At 42.9% G+C, this 23,861-nt stretch overlaps 1 protein-coding gene and 1 long non-coding RNA gene across 2 annotated transcripts in view; one reads left to right on the top strand and one right to left on the bottom strand.

The window, feature by feature from the left end:
- Positions 1 to 23,861, top strand: part of LOC307173394 — a 64,456-nt gene that overhangs the window by 6,275 nt on the left and 34,320 nt on the right. The gene's annotated exons all lie outside the window — the stretch shown is intronic.
- LOC307173392 (GTPase IMAP family member 8-like) overlaps positions 1 to 23,861 on the bottom strand; it is a 42,120-nt gene that overhangs the window by 4,391 nt on the left and 13,868 nt on the right. Inside the window, exons 3-6 of the mRNA XM_079896483.1 lie at positions 18,736 to 18,825; positions 17,301 to 18,122; positions 11,542 to 11,634; positions 10,965 to 11,192 (exon numbers count right to left, since the gene is read on the bottom strand). Of these exons, the coding sequence (XP_079752609.1) occupies positions 10,965 to 11,192; positions 11,542 to 11,634; positions 17,301 to 18,122; positions 18,736 to 18,825 (1,233 nt within the window). The remainder of the gene's footprint in view (positions 1 to 10,964; positions 11,193 to 11,541; positions 11,635 to 17,300; positions 18,123 to 18,735; positions 18,826 to 23,861) is intronic.

Below are 23,861 nucleotides of genomic sequence, written 5' to 3'. Positions count from 1 at the left end.
TAGGATCAATGGAATTGTAGTCCAGCCTTTGACAGAGGGTCCATCACTTCCAAGTTCCACGTGTCCAATGTCCTATGAAGTGTATCAAAGATGTCATGCCTGAGAACCTACCAGTGTACAATGCCGGCGCTAAGGCCTCCATTCCTACCATGGTCTATGAAGAAGTATATTATTAAAAATGCTGGAACAAGGCCAGAATGAAGAATTTAGTATGGTTAGTTACCAGACTGCATGCTCAACAGAATCAACCTATTCCTGGGTGGACTGGGTTCAATATACGTCCTAGACAGAATGTGACAGTTACTCAAAGTAGCATTGGATATCTTCCTACCATCAATGGCCCTGCCTCTGATATGGCAACCGTATATGAGATATTTGTGCAGTCTCACAAAATCATGAAAACCCTCAATCTGAAAGAGATAATACTTGTATTCGACCAGGCCTTATATGCCAAGGCTATGGAAATTAAGTGAAAGCATGAGGACAAGTTTAGTGGGATCATCCTCAGACTTGGGACATTCCACACAATTTGCACGTGGATGGCAGTTATAGGAAAATGCTTTCAGGATGCAGGTTTGAGAGATTTATGCATTGAAGCAAGTTTGATTGCAGAAGGCTCAGCTTCAAAAACACTGGAAGGGCGAAGCTACAACAGAGGTGTTAGAGGTCATAAACTGGTTTATGAGGCCTTCTTGAGAATACATTGGAGACGTTTCAGTGAACAGGAAAACCTAATTTCTTAAGTGCAAGATGCACTCAAGTTACTGAAAGACCTCAGTGATGACATTTCACCAGACACATTTGAGATGGTTGTCTCCAAATTCTGGATGTCGTACATTGACAAATTTTACTGCCAACACTCAGAGCCTCAAGGGAAGGGGACTGGCATCTTCATTTGGCATAAATAAGGAGAATGATTCCATGGGTGTTTGCCTATGACCACTTCAATTATGCCAGATATTTGCCAGTATTATGCAAAAATGCAATTACTCCACAGGGATCATCTGGGCGCAGAAGAATACCTTCTGAATGGTGAATTCTCAGTCCAGATAGAAAACCCATTTGGTCGTAATTCCTGTTGACCAGGCTGTGGAGGAGACAGTGAATAAACTCTTAGACTAAGGGGTTCTTAAAGCTGCTCATTTGTACACTCTGATTTGATACACTGGACTTGTGGTTTAGTTTTCTTTAAAAGTTCTTCTTGGGGCTAACATCCAACTAGGTGGATGTTCATGAAAATATTTTCCTAAAAATGTAGGGATATATATTGAACCATATTTGCACAAAATATTATTTTGTGTTAATAAAATTTCAAAATTGTGTTATATTTTAGTTTTTTGTATATTTTCTGTCCTAAAGAGCCTATATATGATTTTATTTTACTTTATTTCATTTCACAGTGATATTTCATCATAAAAAGAGAAGATCTAAAGCAACAGATGTCAATATAACACAGTTTATAAATGTTGAGATTTATTTTGCATAATTTGAAATAGGGCTGACTTCTAATAGTCGAGGATTCGACGATTCGATTCGGAGAGGTCTGATTCGACTATGAACCTCATAGTCGAATACATGGGCGTCAGTTTGGTTTGAAATGTGCTGGGGACAGAGACGCATTCGCATTTTCAGAAGGGCTGGGTACACATTTATTTATTTTTTTTCGCTTTCGCGCAGGTCATGTTTTGAAAGACGATGTCCTGTAGCTTACTAATGTAAATAAATACAAAAGTATTCAAAAATCTGCTTCACATTTTCAGCAGGGCTGCGGAGCGGCTGTGGGTTGACTCCACACGGTTCTCATGGGCTTTATAAGTCCTAACGTGAAAAAAGCTTTACGTGGTTTAATGTACCTAAACAATGATTACCAAATTTCCCTCTCATATTGCTCCTCATAACCACTGAAAATGGTCAAAAAATCGAACCCAGAGTTCAATTATTATGGACGTTGTCGTTCCCTTACGAGAACGTTCTCTCGTACTGCGTTGCAAACGCTGTGGGAAAACTCCTTTTCTCGAGAATATTGAAGCCTTTATTTTAAAACGCATTGCTGCAGCACAGGCGAGAGCACCAGGCTCGCACGAGCGAGCTGATAGGCTGTGCTGTGGGCAACTGCACGAACCAATGGCGGATCGGCAGAGGCGCGCGAACCAATCAGGGCGCTTGGCACACTGCCAGTGTCAAGCGCGCGAAACTGCACGTGACCGTAGAATATAAATATAGAGAATAATCCGCCATTTGACAGATTTAATCTCCTTCAGCTCTCAACTCACCTTGTCGCTGATCTTCTCCGGATAAAGAAGCCGCTCGTCGTCGAACAGCCGTCCAGCGGAACAGCTTCGCATCCCGGCATCTGCCAGCTGAGCGTGCCTGTGGCATCCGACGAGTATCCTTTTTCTCTCTCTTTCTAAAAGAGCAAAATCGCTGTTTTCACAGCGCGCGGCGTTGTTGCAAATGCCGCTCTCTATCTGCGAATCCTGCGGGGTTCCCCTGCATGTGTCTTACAGACACACACAGTGTGCTGCCTGTCTCGGCCCTGAGCACGCCGAGTCAGCGCTCACTAAAGGCGGCTGCCTTCTCTGCGACGGGATGCCTGTTTCTACTCTGCGCTCGAGACTCGCGCTCGCTTCGTCGGTGAGTGATTCCGCCCATCTTCCATCTTCGGCGCCCCGCGTGCCCCGTAGGAAGAAGCGGCGCGATCAGAGGCGTCCTGAACGCGGTGAGTTTAGCGAATGCACGCCGGGCCTTTCTCCACGTGCTTCGCCCACGCCCTCTTCTCCAGTTCTGTTCTCTCAGAGCGACCAACGCCCCTCGTCTGAAGCAGCGGGACTCGTCTCTTTTGGCGGATCTGCTGAAGATATGGACGACGCAGTTTCTGTGGCGGCAACTGAGAGTGAGGATTGGTCGGGCTCCGCGGACCCCGCCCCCCCCCTCTCAGTTAGATCCTTCTGACACTCGAGCGAACATCGACGCCGAACTCTTCCGTGTCATGTCTCGCGCTGTCAACGAGTTGGGACTCGACTGGCTTTCCCCAGCCGAGCCTGCCAGAAGCCGCCTCGACGAGTGGTACCTGCCGGGGCGCCAACAGGCCCCTCGTCAGCGCGCCGCTCCATTTCTGCCTGAGGTCCACGAGGAGCTCACTAAAAGCTGGCGCGCGCCCTTTTCAGCGCGAACGCGCTCATCTGCTTCTTCAACGCTCTCCACTGTTGACGGCGCTGACGAAAAAGGTTATGTGTGTCTCCCCCCACTGGAGGAAGCGGTCGCTGCACACTTATGCCCTCCCACTGCAGGAAGTTGGAGGTCTAAGACTGTGCACCCATCCAAGCCGTGCAGAACCACTTCGGCCATTGCCAGCCGCGCTTATGCTGCCGCCAGTCAAGCCGCCTCTGCTCTTCACGCCATGGCGACCCTTCAAGTGTTTCAGGCGAAGCTCCTCCGCTCCATGGACGAGTCAGGCCCTGACCCAGACACTTTTAAGGACCTCAGAAGTGCGACGGATTTGGCGCTACGGGCCACAAAGACCACCGCTCAAGCCCTGGGCCGCAACATGGCCAGCCTGGTTGTTTTAGAGCGCCACCTGTGGCTGACTTTGACTGAAATCAGGGACGCAGACAAGACCGCCTTCCTCGATTCTCCAGTCACAGCATCTGGTCTCTTCGGCCCATCTGTCAGCGGCTTCGCAGAACGCTTCACTGAGGCTCAGAAAGCTTCCAGCGCTATGAAGCATTTTCTACCAAAACGCTCCAGTTCGGTCCAACGGCGCCCCAAGAGCACGCCGCGACCTGAGAGGGTAGCTTCACAGGTCCTCCAGCCCCGCCCAGTGGCTGAGACCAGCCAGCGCCTGAAGCATGCAAAGCGGTTCCCGTTCCCTAAGCGCCAGGGCCCGCGGCCGAAGCTCACGCTCGATCACGAGCCCAAGAAGCCGTCCTAACCGGCATAAAGAGGGGTCATTGTCCCGCCGCGGCCGGACCAGCCCCGAAGATCGCTCAAGTGCTACTCTCAGCCCCCTCTTCAGTTCAGGCGGTTGGAGCAGTTTTAAATGCAGTACATGGGCCCGTCACCTGTCACGCACCCCCTGCACACAAACGCTGTTTTAACAGCGACCCACAAAAAGCACAAATCGAGCAAAATTTCTCCCTCACATACATGTCAGTTCGAACCCCCAACTCTGGGCGTTCCAGATATGATAATGCCTCTGGCTCTGCGGGCTCTAGCTTGGCAAGCTATCCCCGGAGTTTCAGAATGGGTAATGAACATCATAAAGCGCGGTTATTCGCTTCAGTTCGCCCGCAGACCACCGCGTTTTCGCGCGGTAATACAAACCACGGTAAGGAGCACACTGAGTCATGTCCTCCGCACCGAAGTGTTAAGTCTGCTAGCCAAAGGGGCCATCGAGAAGATCCCCCCTTCTCAGAGCGAGTCAGGTTTTTACAGCCGTTACTTTCTTGTTCCAAAGAAAGACGGCGGCCTGAGACCCATTTTAGATCTCAGACATCTGAACAAGGCTCTCATGTCACGGCCGTTCAGAATGCTCACGACCAGACACATCCTGGCGCAAATTCGCCCAGGCGACTGGTTTTTCTCAATAGATCTAAAAGACGCTTACTTTCACATTCAAGTGAACCCCCACCACAGGCCATTCTTGAGATTCGCCTTCGAGGGGCAGACATACCAGTACACAGTCCTACCATTTGGACTGGCACTGGCACCTCGTACATTCACGAAGTGCATGGATGCAGCTCTCTCCCCCCTGAGACAGCGGGGCATGCGCATCCTGAACTACCTCGACGACTGGCTCATATTGACTCAGTCAGAGGCGGAGTCACATACTCACAGAGCCTGGCTCCTCAGACATCTGGAATGTCTAGGGCTCAGGGTCAATTTTGCCAAGAGTATTCTGTTGCCCAGCCAATGTATCACGTTCCTGGGAACAGTTCTCGACTCCGTACTTATGAGAGCATGGCCCACATCGGCCCGTGCTCTAACGATTCAGCAGCTCGCAGCATCGTTCACAGAGGGCTCTTATGTACCCCTCAGAAAGTTTCAGAGGATCCTTGGCCTGATGGCCTCTGCATCATCAGTACTCCAACTCGGCCTACTGCGTATGCGTCCTCTTCAGCTGTGGCTAGCACCTCTGGTGCCACCCCACGCCTGGCACTCAGGCCACTTGATTATCAAGGTGGACCAGCGCTGTGTTCAAGCCCTGGCCCCTTGGAAAGACGCCAGCTGGTACCAGCAGGGCGTAAGCATGGGGGTGGTCTCAGAGAGGAGGGTGATTTCAACAGACGCTTCCAACTCGGGTTGGGGAGCTCTGTACGAGGGCAGGCCTGCCTCCGGCCTCTGGTCGAGCTCGGAGAAACGCCTACACATCAACTGCCTCGAAATGAGAGCAGTTTTTCTAGCCCTAAAAACCTTCCTCCCACACCTGGCTGGACACCATGTGCTGGTCCGAACGGACAATATGTCGGTGGTCTCTTACATAAATCGCCAGGGCGGCCTCAGGTCCCGCAACCTGTTTGCCATAGCCACGCAGCTCCTACTATGGGCTCACACCAACCTGCGCTCGCTCAGGGCAGCTCACGTGCCAGGCACGTTGAACACAGGAGCAGACATGCTCTCTCGGGGCAGAGTTCCCCCAGAGGAATGGTCTCTCCACCCTCAGACAGTTCTCCTGCTTTGGGAGGTCTTCGGGAAGGCAGAAGTAGATCTTTTTGCCTCAGAAGACAACTGTCACTGCCCAATCTTCTTTTCAAAGAGCAGGGATGCGTTGGCCCACGACTGGCCCAACCTTCCTCTCTATGCGTTTCCTCCGGTCTCGATGCTCCCTCAGGTCATCGAACGGATCAGGAACACCAAAAGCGCGGTTCTCTTAGTGGCTCCTCTCTGGCGGACCCAGATTTGGTTCCCAGAGTTGATGCAACTGTCTGTAACAGACCCGTGGCCAATTCCACTGAGGTGCGACCTTCTGGCTCAGGCCAACAGGACAATCTGGCATCCCCGTCCCGACTTGTGGGCCCTACATGTATGGCCACTCAATGGGTACCCCAGGATCTCCCAGAGGGTGTCCTGAACACTATTATGGAGGCTAGAGCTCCGTCTACTAGACGCCTCTATCACCTTAAATGGTCAGTGTTCTCCAGCTGGTGTTTAGCTCGAAACCTCGACCCACACACTTGTGAAGTGCCAAAAGTGCTTTCTTTTCTGCAAGAGATGTTGGATGCGGGTCGCTCCCCCTCCACTCTCAAAGTGTATGTGGCAGCCATTGCTGCTTTTCACGTATTGGAAGCCGGAGCCTCCTTAGGTAAAAGCGACCGTATAGTTCGTTTCCTTAAGGGCGCCAGAAGGCTTAACCCGCCTCGGCCACCGTCTGTACCGGCCTGGGACCTTTCTCTGGTCCTGCGGGCTCTTAGGGGTCCTCCCTTTGAACCACTTCAGTCGGCAGATCTCAAGCCCCTCTCTCTGAAAACCGCCCTGCTTCTAGCACTGGTGTCAGTTAAAAGAGTAGGGGACTTGCAGGCGCTTTCTACTAGCGCTTCCTGTCTGGAGTTTGGCCCTAATGACTCCAAGGTCATTCTTAGGCCAAGACATGGATATGTGCCTAAGGTGCTCTCAACTCCGTTCAGAGCCCAGGTTATCTCTCTGTCAGCTCTTCCCTCCTCTGAAGAGGACAGTGATTCTCTCACGCTTTGCCCCGTCAGAGCTTTGAGAATTTATCTGGAGCGTTCGGCCTCTTTCAGACAGTCTGAACAGCTCTTCGTTTGTTTCGGGGGCCGAACCAAGGGCCTTCCTGTTACTAAGCTCACGCTGTCCAGATGGATAGTTGACGCCATTGCTCTGGCTTACACCTCACTGGGCCTCTCTTGTCCCATAGGTGTTAGAGCTCACTCCACGAGAGGTGTCGCCTCTTCGTGGGCTTGGTCGAGTGGTGTTCCTATTGAGGACATTTGTGCGGCGGCCGGCTGGTCTGTTCCGTCCACATTTGTGAGATTCTACAACCTAGATGTTCCTGCCCTGCAGGCACGAGTTCTTTCTGTCTAGACCCTGGCTTTGCGGACCCAGACTGACTGTAGGACTCGGACACATGAGTTTTCCTATCTAAGACATTTGTGCGGCGGCCGGTTGGTCCGTTCCGTCCACATTTGTTAGATTCTACAGCTTAGATATTCCTGCTCTGCAGGCACGAGTTCTTTCTGTTTAGACCCTGGCTCTGCGGACCCAGTCTGACTTTAGACCTGAACACGTGAGTGTTCCTATCCAGGACAATTGTGTGGCGGCCGGTTGGTCCGCTCCGTCCACATTTGTGAGTTTTTACAACTTAAATGACTCTGCTTTGCAGACACAAGTTTTTTCCATCTAGACCCTGGCTCTGTGGACCCAGACTAGTTTTGAAATTGGACACACGGCTGTCACTTTGAATTGTGGTTAAGTTAATCTGGCCCTCGGCCCAGATCTTAATTATTGGATAATCTCTGGGCCCGATGTTCGGTCTCGTTTATCCTGGCTATTCTGTAACTTCCCGGAACTTCTGGTGAGTCAGAGCGGCCAAAAGATTAATAGCACGGCGTTTTAAATAGCGTTCCCATAGCGTTTGCAACGCAGTATGAGAGAACGTTCTCGTAAGGGAACGTACTTGGTTACTTACGTAACCTCGGTTCCCTTAGAGATAAGGGAACGAGTACTGTGTTGCCTTGCCGTGCTATTTCTCTTATGTCAGGTGTTTTTCGCTTCAGTCGATTATACCTGTCAAATGGCGGATTATTCTCTATATTTATATTCTACGGTCACGTGCAGTTTCGCGCGCTTGACACTGGCAGTGTGCCAAGCGCCCTGATTGGTTCGCGTGCCTCTGCCGATCCGCCATTGGCTCGTGCAGTTGCCCACAGCACAGCCTATCAGCTCGCTCGTGCGAGCCTGGTGCTCTCGCCTGTGCTGCAGCAATGCGTTTTAAAATAAAGGCTTCGATATTCTCGAGAAAAGGAGTTTTCCCACAGCATTTGCAACGCAGTACTCGTTCCCTTATCTCTAAGGGAACCGAGGTTACGTAAGTAACCAAGTACGTTATCTGATATTAAGCGTTTCTGCTTCACATTTTCAGCAGGGCAGCGGAGCGGCTGTGAGTTGACTCCACACGGTTCTCATGGGCGTGAAAAAGCTTTACGTGGTTTAATGTACCTAAACAACGATCACCAAATTTCTTTCTCATATTGCTCCTCATGTTTATGAAATGTTATGATATATGTGTGATATGTTTTGTTCATCTGGCTTTAAATGAATAAAAAGGTATTTGTTACACACCATGTTTTTCTTTTAGTTTTTTAGCTCTTTTGTTTGAAATGGAAAAAATCTAGCTGCTATCTAAAAAAAAAAAAAAGGTTCGACTATCAGTCGACTACGGCAAAATCTAACGAATCAGATTCGACTATGAAAATCCTTAGTCGAAAACAGCCCTAATTTGAAATTTTCAGCACGTTTAAATGTAAAATTGGTAATTTCCATACCTTAAGATACCTACATAGCACTGCTATCATGCATTTTTGTGTTCAGGGGGCATGCCTGTTTTGAAAATAAACATTAGAATTGGTTTATTTTTTTATACAAATTTTCTGCCCGCTTCACGGACTTGGTCAAGTGTGATTTTAACAGACATCGAATCACTATCATTTAGGAATAAGATTGCATGGGTGTTTGAAATTAGATCGCGATCTTTTAAAGCAGGGTTCACCAATCTCGGTCCTGGAGGGCCGCTGTCCTGCAGAGTTTAGCTCCAACCCCAATTAAACACACCTGAACCAGCTAATCAAGGTCTCACTAGGCATACTAGAAACTTTCAAACAGGTGTGTTGGAGCTGGTTGGAGCTAAACTCTGCAGGACAGCGGCCCTCCAGGACCGAGATTGGTGAACCCTGTTTTAAAGGTTTATCATGCAGGTCTATTTTGAAAAGCAGGTGTGACCTGCTTTTATTTTTCTCTCTCCCCTTTCTCGTCTCTGTCCCCCCTTGTCGCTTGTCCCTGTCGGCTTTGTGAATGTAGACGCTTTATCAACAAATAATTTATCAACAGTGTTTATGTTGGATGTGTAGATTGTGCGGTGAAAAGTTTAAACCATTTTTTTTTTTTAAATTAAATGGGTTTAAATGGGTAGCGAATCTTGGTTCACGGTTCAGTAAAAATTCATATTTCAAGTTCAATTATAAATTGAATTATTTATTACACAAAACGGAACTTCCCTGCAGCGAGGATATTCCCCGGTTCTCTTCTCTCGCGAAGACCAGCATCCTGTCTGGTACGATCATTTTGGTCTCTTTTAAGGGTTCCAAGGAAAAATTTGCCAATGACATTGACAGCTTTAAATACAGAGGAGTAGTCAGACTCCATGCAGGACTCTGCCCCCAACCGCCTAAGGAGCCAGCTGATGTTAAGGGCCTGGCCTGAACTTATCGCAAACTTGGTTTAGAGTGGTCGGCACTGGAAATTCCTGCCCACAGTCGCTTCGACATAGGCTTCCTGCTGCTAGGGTGCCATCAGCGAGCCCCCTGCCAGGAACCTACCAAATTTAATCATGATGAGCTTACCAGTTGTGACGCGCCCCCTACTCGGCCCCTCACCATTGATGACGCCACCGAAAGCTTCCCCCTGGAGGAGGTCATCTCAGAACCTACTCTGCGGCCTGTCAAGCTGGATCCGCTCTCGATACGATGGCGGTCCTTCAAGTGTTCCAAGCCAAACTCCTCCACACTATGGATGAGTCCGGCCCAGAAGCTGTGCAGTGCAACCGACGTTGCTCTGAGCGCTACTAAGACAACGACCCAGGCAATCAGCTGTATGATAGCCTGTTTAGTGGTGCTCAAAGCACCACCTATGGTTAAACTTTGAGATCTAGGACGCTGACAAGACAGCCCTCCTTGACACCCCGTCTCCCCTCGGTGCTATGTGTGCCCAGACCTTTTTTCCACTGTTAAAGCAAGTCAAATTAAAAACAAACACCTTCACAAAAAGAGCTTTCCTCCTATAACAAACAAGCCACATGTGACTCTTCAACCCCTCGCCGCTCAGAGCCAAATCGGGTTTCGCAGGCCCCCCGTTTCAGGGGTGTGATACACATTTCAGCCTCAGACGTCGATGCCCACGTCCTCCAAGTCGAAGTACAAGCTCTGCTAGCGAAGGGTGTTGTGGAGAAAGATCCCATGGCCAGCAGCGAGTCAGGCTTTTACAGCCGCTACTTCCTCGTTCCAAACAAAGATGGCGGCCTCAGGCCCATCCTCGACTTGAGATTAGAGATTAGCATTCTTTCAAATACAGATAGCCCCTCATCACAGACCGTTTTTGAGATTTATGTTCGAAGGGGTGGCTTACCTATATACAGTCTTATACTCTGACTGTCCCTTCACGAAATGCACAAATGCGGCCCTCTCCCCCTAAAACGGTTAGGAGAACACATCCTGAACACATCCAAAGGAGGAACTATTTGCTCACAGATCTCTGCTCCTCGGAAAGTCTGGGGTTCAGCATCAACCTACGTAAAAGCTCGCTGTCAACACATCTCGTTCCAGGTTCCTCGATTTGTCCCAAATGTGGGCCTGGATTCAGAGACTAGTGGTGTCACTCAATATTGGGGAAAAACTTCCCCTAAAAATGTTTCAGAAACTACTGGGTCTTATGGCAGCATCCTCCTCAGCAATTCCCTTGGGCCTGATACAATACACACACAGACTTGTCGTATTTTAAGGCTAGTGATGTTGCCAAGAGCATTTTGGTTGTTTTTCTCTCTGCTATCACTATACCTTTACAGTTATTTCGATATTTCATGCATTTCAATTTGTCGAAGTGTTTCAATATATGTAGATGTGCTTTTGATATTTGAGGATGGCTGCTGCAGCATGTATAGGGTCAGGAATGAAAGAAAATATGTGGGAATGTCATGTCAAGCGAGTAAGATTTGATGATGTCATCAGAGTTTGCCATACCTATCCTTTTGGTGAATTGATACCACATGTCTTTTTCAGTCGTTAGTTCAGTGAAATGTTCCTGTAAGCTGTTGATAATTTGATTGAACTCTTCAATTTTGTTATTGCAACTGTTTAACTGGTCTTTCTGTGCTTTGATGGTGATGTGCTGCAGTGTGCTGGTGACCAGCAGAAGAACACAAATGAGCACGAGACACACTGTCATCAACAACACCAAACATCTTCCTCCTGACAAACAGAAAAAAACACATGAATCAATTAAGGACAATTCACTCCATATTATAAGATATAACACCCCAAATAAAATCAACCTTTGTAAGTAATTGATAGGGCTTTTAAAAGAGTATTCTTTTGAACGCCCTTTTATAATGACAATCATTGGAAATTAATGTATGGTAAAATATGCAAACAAGAAGATATGCTAAAAAAGTAAAAAGAAACAATCTTTGTTAATACATTAATATTAATGTATTGTTTTTAGAGATCAATGATTGAAATTTGATGTAATATTTCTCAGTATGTAATATTCCTCAAAAATTAAAAACATTGCTGCTTCAGAAAAAAACGTTCTGCTTACTGCACTTTTTCTTCATCTTGTCTTTTATTCTGGTGACTAGGTCCAGTTGCTGTTCCGCAGGAAGTGGGGGAGCTGGGGGTGCTGCAGAAACCCCTAGCGTGGAGCCCAAGAGAAAAATTAAGAGGGCGTGTTAAAAATAAATAAATAAAAATGTTTTAACAAAAAAATAAATAATAATTTTATTAATTTGTCTTTTCATTAAAATGTATTTAAAACATTAATCATTTTATTGTAAAAAGTCAACCTGTAACGTCTACAGTTAACATTAAGAATTAACGACCATTTCTATTTCAGAGAGAGAGAGAGAGAGAGAGAGAGAATGTGTGAGAGAGTCTATTTGTCCCTCGGCAGCAACTAATCTCTGCATTGTAGTTATTTATCAACATTTTACTTAACACTCTGATCATTTGTGCCGACACTACTTATCTTTGGGGTCCCCAGGGACCCAAGACAATAACATTTAATTTTGTAACAGAATAATAGTTTTATTTGTTTTTACAAATGTAACTTTACTCTGTTTATTAATGTTTTTACTCAACATTTGTGCAGTTTTTGGAGGATTTATTGATATATTTTAAATTTCTATAAATAAATAAATAAATAAATATATATATATATATTTATTTATTTTTTGTTACAAAAAACAGCATTTTATGTAAAATTCACTTTATAAAAGACCCATATTTCTAACTTTCATTCATGGGGATAACATGGATAATTTTACATGGTTTAGTGTAAAATTTTTGCCCATATTTTGTAAAATGTAGTTTTAAAAGTAAAAAATTATCATTTTAGCAATAAGATGGCTATAGAGCTCCACTATATGCTATTTGCTATTTGACTAACTGAAAGATATCTTTTCACAAGTTTGTCCAGTTGGATTCATATCTAAATATTATAAAATCACAATTCTAACAATAAAAAATGACTTTTTTTTGTCAAAGTTTAGCATTTTTTGTACTGAAATTTTGTTTTGTTTTTCAATAATGTTACATTATGATTAGAATCAAACCTGGAAAAGATAAAAGTTGAATTTTTAGAGTTTATCATTTATTTCAATCTTTTTTTCAAATAATTGTACAAATGTGATCTACACTTCAGTTACTAACTGTAACAGAACAGATACAGTATGTACAGTTATATTATATATTGAGTAAAAATACATGACAAACAACAAAATGCAATGAACTGAACAGCATAACAAATGAGCAAATAAAGCAGTAACTTTTGTCTATTTCTCTCTCCCTCTCTCTCTCTGTGTATGTGTGTGTGTTCACATTGTCGATGTGTCAGTGTCACCAAATTTATTTTTGTGGTGGTTCCGCATTTTGACTAGCCTGACTACGTCAGACTTCGTACTTCCGCTCAATTTCAGTTCGCTTCTGTACTCAGTCTGAGATAGCGACCTATCTTTCCGTTTTCCTCCGGCCTCAAAACAGCTGGCCAATCAACGAACAGAGGGCGGGCTGAGAGCCGTGATGTAGACGCTGATTGTACCGTGGATGCGTAAATTTACTTCACATAATCTGAAAAAGTCAGTTTTTGCACTCTGCACTCTGGCAATTTGCCGGCAATTTCCCGGGTTCAAAGCACTGTATGAAAGGGGCTCTAGTGTCACTATTTTTTTCACGCTAACATAATAACAGATATCATTCCAATTTTTTTGGAAAAAAAAATTGAGCAAAAGTCATTTGCGGGTTAAAAAGACCCCGAAGATAACCGGGATAGTTCACCCAAAAATAGGATTTCCACTCAGGATTTAGACCGTACCATAGTACTGAGACAGCTCTCATTAGAGTCACAAATGATTTGCTCTTATCATCCGATCGTGGTTTTATCTCTCTATTTGTGTTACTCAATCTTAGTGCTGCATTTGATACTATTGACCACAACATTCTTTTAAATAGACTCGAAAATTATGTTGGCATTAGTGGAATTGCATTAGCAGGTTTAAATCATACTTATCTGACCGTTATCAGTTTGTAGCAGTAATTGAAGAGATGTCAAGTTCAGTATGGTGAACCACAAGGCTCAGTACTAGGACCATTGCGGTTCACTCTGTACATGCTACCATTAGGAGATATCATTAGGAAGCATTGCATTAGTTTTCACTGTTATGCTGATGATACTCAGCTCTATATTTCTTCACGCCCAGACGAAACTTACCAATTCACAAAATTAACGGAATGCATAGCTGATTTTAAAAAAATGGATGACTAGTAATTTCCTACTACTTAATTCTGAAAGAACAATAAAGTTCCTAATTATTGGACAAAAATTTCCTCACGTAACCTAGAATACTGTCTAACACTTGATGGCTGCTCTGTTAAGTCTTCGTCGTCGGTTAGGAACCTGGGTGTGCTCTTTGATACCAATCTTTCATTTGAAAGTCACGTGTCTAGTATCTGTAAAACCAAATTCTTCCATCTTAAAAATGTATCTAAATTACGTCATATGCTCTCAATCACAAATGTGGAACAATTAGTTCATGCGTTCGTGACCTCAAGGCTAGATTATTGTAATGCTATACTGGGTGGTTGCCCTTCACACTTAATAAACAAACTACAGCTGGTTCAAAACACAGCAGCTCGAGTTCTTACCAGAACCAGGAAGTATGACCATATTAGCCCGGTTCTGTCAACACTGCATTGGCTCCCTATTAAACATCGTATAAATTTTAAAATATTGCTGATTACTTACAAAGCACTAAATGGTTTAACTTCCCAGTACTTGAGCGAGCTCTTAACTAATTATAGTACTTCATGTCTATTGCGATCTCAAAATTCCGGCCAGTTGATAATAACTAGAATATCTAATTCTACTGGCAGTAGATCCTTTTCCTATTTAGCTCCAAAATTTTGGAACTGTCATGATTCCAGCCTTGTGTTCCCCTTGTCTTGTGTGGACTTTTGTTATTTCCTGTTCTGTGCCATGTTTTGTAGTCCTTTGTAGTTTTTCTTATTTATTAGTCTCTCCAGGTGTTTCTAATTAGCCCCACCCCCTTGTTATCTTGTTTAGCTTGTTTGCCTGTGTATTTAAACCTCTGTGCTTCAGTTGTTGTTTGTCGGTTGCAAACAACCGTTGTAGCTGTAGCTTGTTGCTGTCCATGTTCCTGTCCCGAGTTCCGTTGTTTGCCCTGGATTACCTAGCCTAGAAATCTAGACGCACCCTAGCGGCAGCAAAATGTATTTCGCAGCCAGGTGGGTCTAGACACTCTCAATAGACCTTCTAGCTGCAAAAACCTGAATTGGGTCAGGCCAATTACGTCGTGTATAGAGTAGGCGGGGGCGGGCTTAACATATGACGACAGAGTTACGACGGCTACCACTTGAAAACAAAGAATGGCGGCTGCTGGAGAACAACGGTCTTTCGAATCGGCTTTGGCCGCGACTCTGGAGGACTCTGAGTTAAGTTTTTCTTTGAGAAAAGAGCAAAGAACGGCACTTAAGTCATTCTTAAAAAAAGGAAGATGTGTTCGTCGTTTTGCCGGCCAGATATGGCAAAAGTTGAATCTATCAAATAAGCTCCGCTGTTGGGAAAACGCTCTGGTTGGTTGAAGCGCTGTCCTATTGCGTGCAGAGGGAATTTGAAAGACAGCCGTTTATCCCGCCCCTCGGATTAAACCGCGTCTATGGTGAGTTTCCAGACCTAACATCTTGATGTAGGTCTGGCTTGCCAGGCTATGGATTACCTGTTTGTTTTATTAAAGTCGTGCTTGCATGTGGATTCTCTCTCCACCTCGTCCATGCCTACTTCATTGTTACCTCATCTTCCTAACAGCTGGAACCAGGAACACTTCCCATAAATCCTGGTGTACTCGTTACTGTAACATTGTGGTCATGTTTCATGTCTTTGTCATGTTTCATGTCTTTGTCATGTTTCATGTCTGTCATGTGATTCCCTGGTATAGACTATGACCTTGGATTATATTTCTTAATAAACTGCAATTGGATTCTCACTCTCTTTGCTGAATGCTGTCTTACAATTGAAACAATCTATATTGTTAAAAGCGCTATATGAATGAAGCTGACTTGACTTGACTATTGGCCATGTCAATCTGGCAATTGGTTCTGCAAAGAAGAATGGGAGAAACTGCCAAAAAATAGGTGTGCCAAGCTTGTAGCATCATATTCAACAAGACTTGAGGCTGTAATTGTTGCTAAATGTACTCCAACAGTATTGAGCAAAGGCTGTGAATACCTATGTACATGTGTTTTTTTTTTTTTTTTTTTTTTTTTTTTTAAAGGGGGGGTACAATGGTGTTTCATGTATTCAGAGTTGTTTACAGTGTTAAAGAGATGGATTCTCATGCTAAACATGGGCAAAGTTTAAAAAAAATATTTTGGACGAATAACGGAGAATTTCTGTGCCGAAAATCTTACTTCCGGGTAGGTACAAGTTTCGGCTGTTTTTTTTCCGATCGTGGTTCTAATGACGTAGATGAGAGTGGAACTCCTTATATGAGCATTTCTCTCGGAAAAGCTCGCCCGCGCACACGTCGACCAGAGGAGAGCGAGACCGCGCACATCAACGCGCTTCAACAGGAAATCATCGGCAGCCAGCGCTGCATAGGATTTGTTCAAGAATGTCTCCAAAAAAGTGTGTTTTTGGATGTGAGGGAAAGCTTACCGTGTTCAGCTTTCCAAAGAACCCAGTGTTACAGGAACAGACAGTGGATGCAGTTTGTTTTTCCGGGGCAGCAACGGAGTGTAGGAAGTGCGGTTGTGTGTTCTGGTCATTTCAGTGACGAATGTTTTATTAACAAGGCCCAGGTCGACGCTGGATTTGCAAATCGTTTGCTATTAAAACGTGGAGCGGTCCCAGTGATAAAAGACCCCATTCATGTAAGTACAACTGGATCAGATTTCTGTCTTTTGCTGGAAATCATGCACTACCGCTTGACTCTATAGCTCCGCCTCCAGGAGCTCGGCTTTTTCCGGAGAGAATCGGAAAGCTGTATTTTCCTTTTATAAATATAATAAAACTAAACACTTTTTGGAGATATTAAAGATGCACTACTACTCAATAGGTACTCAAGATTAACACGAGATTAGGTGAAACTGTACATGTTATGTACCCTTTAAAGATTTCGAACAAACTTCTTTCACGTTGTCATTATGGGGTATTGTTTGTAGAATTTTGAGGAAAATATACAGCTATTATTTTGGTTTGTGGACTGTAAACATTTATTTTATTAAATCGCTTAATGTTGCTGTCAGGGATTTTCAGTTGTTGTTTTTTATCTTAGTTTCATTTTCATGGACTTTTAGTTTGTTATTTTCAGTCGCATGTGTTCCTTTGTTCAGTTTCCCACCACACATATCAGTTGTCATAGTGATTAATTTACTCTCATGGGTGTTTATCATTATTAGCCTCATTTGACCTGTATTTAAGTTGCTGTTTTCAGTTCTCATTGAAGACCATATAACTCATAACTCAGTCTATGTTAAAGTTAGCATGTGTGTAAGTTGCATCAGTTTTGTACCTTCAGTGGATTACTGAGTAGATTTTTTTTAAACTCTGTGTTTTCATCTTCTTTGTGTATTCTTGCACCCTTGCTGACAGTTGCACTGTTATAAGTGAATTAACTTTTTATTATTATTATTATTATATAGATGCTGGGATCTGCTCCAGCCCTCCTGTGACCCGACAAAGTATAAGTTGAGAGGATACAGTGTTTTAGGATGTTTTTAGGATGGTGTCATGACATTAGGACATTAGGAGAAAAAGATTGTCATCGTTTTATTAAAAGTTCTCACCTGCTTGAGTTGGATGTTCTTCTTCTTTTGTCTGTTGTTTCTTCTGACTCATTTTCCTGCTTTTATCCTCATTTTGTTTCTCCTGGCTCGAAAATGTCTGACCTCTATTTAATAAACCACGTCTCTGTAGACTTGGTTCTTCATCAGTTGCTTTCTTTCTTTGTCTGACATTTTCTGGTTCAGACCAGAAAGTTTCCGGCAATGCTTTCTCTTGTCTCTCTTTCTCTTGCTTTTCTTCTTCTTTTTTTTTAAATAAGCAAATCTTGCTATTGTAATGTTCATTCTGTTTGATGAATTCAATCTTCTTTAGAAGTTTTTTTATGTGAGTGTGATCATTCTCAATTTTACTGTTGATCTCATGATATTGTTTTCTGAAGTTATTGACTAGGCCCTTAAATCCTTCACTAAGAATAAAGTTCTGCCAGTTATTGTTTGACATTTTTTCTCTTCCAATAAACAGCACCATTGTGAACTTCAAAGCTTGAGCTCCAAAGAAATCCTCAATTTTCTCCACAATGTTCCTTGTGTACTTCTCAAAGTTCTCAAGATTGACGATGAGCAGGAACATGTGAGGACCAGGATCAGAGAGATCCAGACTCTTCATCATCTGCTTCTGCAGCTCTTCATCAGTCAGATGATCGCTGAAGAATCCTGGAGTGTCGATGATGGAGATGTTTCTGTCTTCTACTCTTCCGCTCTGTTTCTCACTCTCTCTGGTTGTGCTCTCTTCAAACACCTGTCGACCCAGTATTGCATTTCCCACAGAACTCTTTCCAGCTCCAGAGACTCCAAGCAGCACAATCCTCAGATCATGTGCATCACCTGTCAAACACTTCATATCATTAGCTGCTGCTCTTCATGATCATGATAAATGCTTCTAATATTCTAACAATTTAATCTCCAGTTAATAACATCGACTAATTTTTCTGCTGCTTTGTATCATACACAATTTGATGCTATCATTTGACGTGCTGTTTTTACAACGAAGCATTGGTGGATAGAGTCATCCCAGCTAACACAGGGAACATTGGCTAACATTCTGCCAAGGTTCTCTCAAAGTTGGAAAAAAAGTTCTTCCAGTAAAATTAATACAATGTTTGTTCAACGTTATCTGGTGAACGACCATCAGAAGAACACAAATGAGCATGAGACACACTGTCGTCAACACCAAACATCTACTTCCTCCTGAGAAACAGGAAGAAAACACACAAATCAATTAAGAACAATTCCATATTTTAAGATATAACACTTAAAATCAACCTCCTTAAGTAAATGATCGGGCTTTTTAAAGAGTGTTCTTTTGAATGCTCTTTTATAATGACAATCATTGGAAATTAACGTATGGTCAAAATGAGAACATATGCTGAAAAAGTAAAAAGAAAAAATAATCTGTTAATGTAATATTACTCAAAAAATGAATAAACTCTCTGTTTACTGTTCTTGTCCTTTGTCTCGGTGGCGATTCCGTTATCGAGGTCCAGTTGCTGTTCCGCATGTGGGGGTGCTGAGGGTGCTGCAGAAACCCCTGGTGTGCAGCCAAGAAAAAATTAGATGGGGGTGTTAAAAATAAAAGAAGGAAATATAAATAGTTTTATTTATTTTTCTATTCATTAAAATTCATTTGAAACATTAATGTCATTAAAGTCAACTTTTGACATGTCTACAGCCAGCATTAAAAATGAATGACCAATTCTACAGTCATTGCAGAGAGAGAGAGAGAGAGAGAGATAGAGAGAGAGAGAGAGAGAGAGAGTCTAATTGTCCCTCAGCAGCAACTAATCTTGTATTCTAGTTATTTATCCACATTTTACTTAAGAGGCATTAGTGATGTGCCATTTTTCCCACCATTAATAAACTTGTGACAACACCAGTGTTAACAATTACACCCCATATTTTACAAGAAAAAATATATGTCAATGACATTCAGGATCTGCAGCTCTTGTTTTGAAAATGAATGCTTAGTTTTTGGTTCATTAGGTTATTTTTAATGAAAACACAACAACAATAAAACAAAGACAAACTCACTTATATTAAACGAAGAAATGCAACTTTTATTAACAAAAGTTCTCTCACCATCTTCCTGTCAGTCATCGCACCTCATGCTAGACACATGATTTTTATGTTCTCAGCCCCCTCTCAAAATACGTTCCTGTGGCTATGTCCAGTTTTGCCCTCAATATCTTTGTTTTTCGAAATGAACATAATAAATGTCTGATTCTATAATTTGCACTTCCCTTACAGTTATAGTACAGTATGTGTTCACAGATGAGCTGACACCCTCAACCCTGGTCCTGGAGCACCATCAACACTGCACGCTTTGTGTTTCTTCCTACTCAAACACACCTGTTTCAACTCATCAGCTCATTAGAAGAAACTCCAGGACCAGAAATGTGTGTGTCAGACAGAGGTGTGTGTCAAAATGTGCAGAGTTGGGTGTCCTCCAGGAGCAGGGCTGAGAAACAATCCCTAAGAACTTGATCACATCGAATCTGCTATGAAGCTGTTTAATTAAGAACATAAAAAGGTATTTTTTTGTTTGTTTTGTGGACTGTTAACATTTATTTTATGAAATCGCTTAATGTTGCAATGTTATAAGTGAATTAAGTTTTTATTTCTATAGATGCTGGCAGTGGCAGAATGTAGAGAATTGATAGATGGATAATTTACTATAGTGCCACCGCGTGTCGGGGCAGTCCCAGACAGAAAATTAAGAAAATACTTTATTATTGACAGCAGTATGATGTTACAGAGTTTTATAGATTTGTATTTTATAGAGATTGATTTTAACAACTGTTCACCATCGTTTTATTAAAGTTCCCCTGTGGTCAATAATTTGATCCCTTAAAACTCATCTTTGAGCACCAAAATGGCATATTTAAACGTTTTTTTCCAGTGAAATTTTTTTTCTTCATGCCTTAAAATAGCTTGAATGTAACACTACATCCTTGCTTCATTTACTATACACGGATCTATGAATATGCAAATTAGCCCCGCCTCCACTCACTCACACCCACTCAGAGATTCTCTTTTACTGTAGTAAACGCTGCTAGTGGAAATACTTGTTTAATTCAGCCATATACGTATGTTTGAAGCAAAAACTGATTCAGAAGAAATGGAAGTCGATGTATCAGAATGGTAATGCATTTTATATATCACTCTTTACAATGTTGGACACATAATGGTAATTAATATGATCAGCCTTTTGCTTGACTACGTTATAAATAAGCTAATAATGTGTTGCTAATGTTACAAAAAACATGTTTCTGTTCACCATCTCAGTCTACCTTCTTAAAGGGGCATTCCACCCATTTGAACATTGTTTTTTATTTAAAGTGGGTCATATATGTAGTCGAAATGTAAAATAAATTTTGAATTTGGTGCCTTCGTGACCGAGGAAAGACAAAAAATAACTTCAGGACGCATTTGTATGAAAGACAACAACTCCCACAATGCACCACATTGCACAGCTCCGCAAGCCACTCCCACTAATCCAGAAAGCGCATATATATCTGCTAGAGAAATCACTCTTCCGTCTACAAGGCTAGCTACCACCAGAGCTTGAAATTCATTTCACATTCACACAAAATGTCTAGTTAGTTGGCGAACTCATTAGTGCATTACTCCTCGTTTGTATTTCTTTCGAAAAGGTGAATTATTGCATGGTACCTGGATGTTCAGTCAGAACATATGCGGTGCGAAACTAGGATAGTTCTCAACACAAACGTCCGTGTCCTCGTCTGATTCAGAGATTTCGTCCAGGAGAAATTGTCATCGTTGAAATTCTTTGCCGCAGACGGACTCTATCTCTGTGTTCGTAGTTGCATCTTACAGTCTATGAGTTGCATAGTGAGATCACCGGCGCCACCAGTCCGCCCTAACTCGAGCCAGTCCGGGCTCCTCGTCCGCGGCAGGCAGGTCTTCTGCCTCGGCTGCTCTTCGCTATAATGCGGCTTGTAAAGGTAGCCACAAACACCTGATTCAAGCATCAGACTTCTGAAATCCTCTTCTTCTATATCATATTGAGCACTCTCCTCCGCTATTGTCATAACTTTACATCTGTCTCCACAGCGCCTGTTAGCTTAGCTTCAAACAAGATGGAGGATATTGCTTTCAGTTTCAGAGAGTAAAGTCCCACCCACTGATCTGTAATAGGTCTGTAGCGTGAGCGGGTCCCGCCCCCTGGGAAAGATGAGGAACTAGTGCTTGTAGTCTCAACAGAAATCCCCCCCTCTTACACTTCCTCCTACAATGACGCAAAATGACGATTTTTGCGTCATTGTAGGAGGAAGTGTAAAAGGTAAATAACGGATTTCTCCCGTCTCAGGGGAAAATGAGAGAGTGTTGCACGACCATTCAATAGTATGACTGGGTTTCTAACAATGCAAAGCTTAATGCAAATGGGTGGAGTGTCCCTTTAAAATCAGCATCCTTAGAAATGCTTTGAACAACTTAGAACATCAGTGAAGAAAGGTAAATACTTCATCATAACATCATAATATACATAATTCATGCACTATATTGCTAAATGTACATGATTTTTCATATAAACAGAAAAATATACCAGATAACCTGGCTTCTCTTGAGACTCCACTGCTAGAGCAGTCATGATATGCTAAAGCCCGCCGGCACGTTGACCTGATTGGTTACAAGGTAGTTTGTAACGTCAGAAACACCAGCGATATCAAACCGCATTTTTGAGACTGTCTTTGGCTCACTGCAGTTTTAAAGTGCCCCTATTATGCTATTTTAAAATATCCTAATGTTGTTTTGGAGTCTCCTAGGTTTACAGGCATCGAGGTAAAAAAAAAAAAAAAAACTATTTCATTCTCTCATAATAAACATTTGCACATCACCACATTTTCAATGATTCTCAAACGACTCGTCAGATGAATCAATCTAATCCCTTCTTTCCACGAGCTACTGTGCTCTGATTGGCCAGACAGCTCAGTCTGTTGTGATTGGTTTACTGTGTACAGAAAGCGTGTCAAAAACAAAAACGCCCATTGCCATAAAAACGTCAGCTCTGCTTGTCCTGAGGCTTCCTACACCGTAAACTAAACACAGTAACGAACAATGACATCTATTTTACCATATCAATGCGAGCGTGAGTCCGATGATGAAACATTGGAAGAACTAGTTATTCAACCCGAACCTCCATTGCAAGGACGACTCGAGCAGGACGTTTCTCAGTGATACACTACTCAGTTTATGGTACATTATGAGATGTTGCAACATTAACTCCTCACCATAAGCATTACAAGTGCATGTCCATCAACAAACCGATTATTTTACTTGTACTTATTAATTTACTGAGTACTTTTCTAATTGATTGCGGTGAACACGTGGAAACTGTATCAAAAAACAGTGCATACAATAGCCGAGCTCAAGCGTGAATGACTGGTGTAACATAAACATTAGTAAAACAAATCTTGCTCCATGCTTAATCTTTCCTCAAACTAGAACGACAATCTGCATTAATAGACAGTTTTAGGTAATAGTGGCCCACAGCTGATCAGCAGAAGTATTTCAGTAAGAGTAATAATGTGAGTTAACCAGTTAGCAGGAGACCTACAACAGAGCCATAGAGAGAGAGAATTGCGACAACGGAAGTTAAAAAAAATGCTTAGTTGTAACGTGATTCGCGTAGATCTCAGATAGTTCCAGGAAGTGCTACGGCGCCAGTTCAAATCGATGGAGTTAGAGAGCAGAACTGTGATTTTTGGTAGTTTGTAGTCAATAAATGAATTGATTTACAATATTTATATAATACACTGATGTGTATTATGAACCGGGAACACTTCCCATAAATCCTGATGTACTCGTTACATCATAAGAAGAATGGCATCTACGCTAATTTTAGTGTCTGTGTTTATCCCGAGGTTTTCCTGCAGCCTGCCGGATCCAGGCTGTATCCAGATCTGACGAAGGACCTTCGCCTGGACCCAAAGACAACGCAGTGCTGAAGTGCCAACTAGTCTCTCCCTATGGAGGATCCCTCTACCACTATACAGATAAGGCGTTGTCGGGAAAATTCGTTTCGCGTTCCTACCCCAAAGCAACAAAATAAAATAAAATTCTTTATCAAAATTTATAAGGAAAGACAAGTACTTTGTTTAGGCTTGGCTTGTAGGGAATTCCAAACCTGCGTATTTTCAAATGCACATAACTATAGAACCCATTCTAAATGCGCATGACTTGACTTGACTTGACTTGACATGTGAACGCCATCAGCGTTTCTCACAGGTTCGCGTTTAAAGTCTGTGTAGAGGGAATGGTGTCGTCTTAGCGGCCCCTAATTTAATAACAAATGATCGTTGCGACGGAAGCAAATCAATAAAAACTAACTTTAGATGGAAAATAACTTAACTCTGCTATAAAGCCAAAACAATATCTGTTACCTTAAATTATCCACTTATCTCTGTAAAGCTGCTTTGAAACAATCTACGTTGTTAAAAGCGCTATATAAATGAAAAAAAAAAAAAAGTGTGAATGTAGTATGTGCATGTAGTTACAGCAATGTTATTTTTAAAAGATGATAAAAATATGCTAGTATTTAATGTT

Source organism: Squalius cephalus, assembly GCF_949319135.1.
Source record: "Squalius cephalus genome assembly, chromosome: 16".
NCBI classification, from domain to species: domain Eukaryota; kingdom Metazoa; phylum Chordata; class Actinopteri; order Cypriniformes; family Leuciscidae; genus Squalius; species Squalius cephalus.
This window is presented reverse-complemented; position numbering and strand designations above follow the sequence as displayed.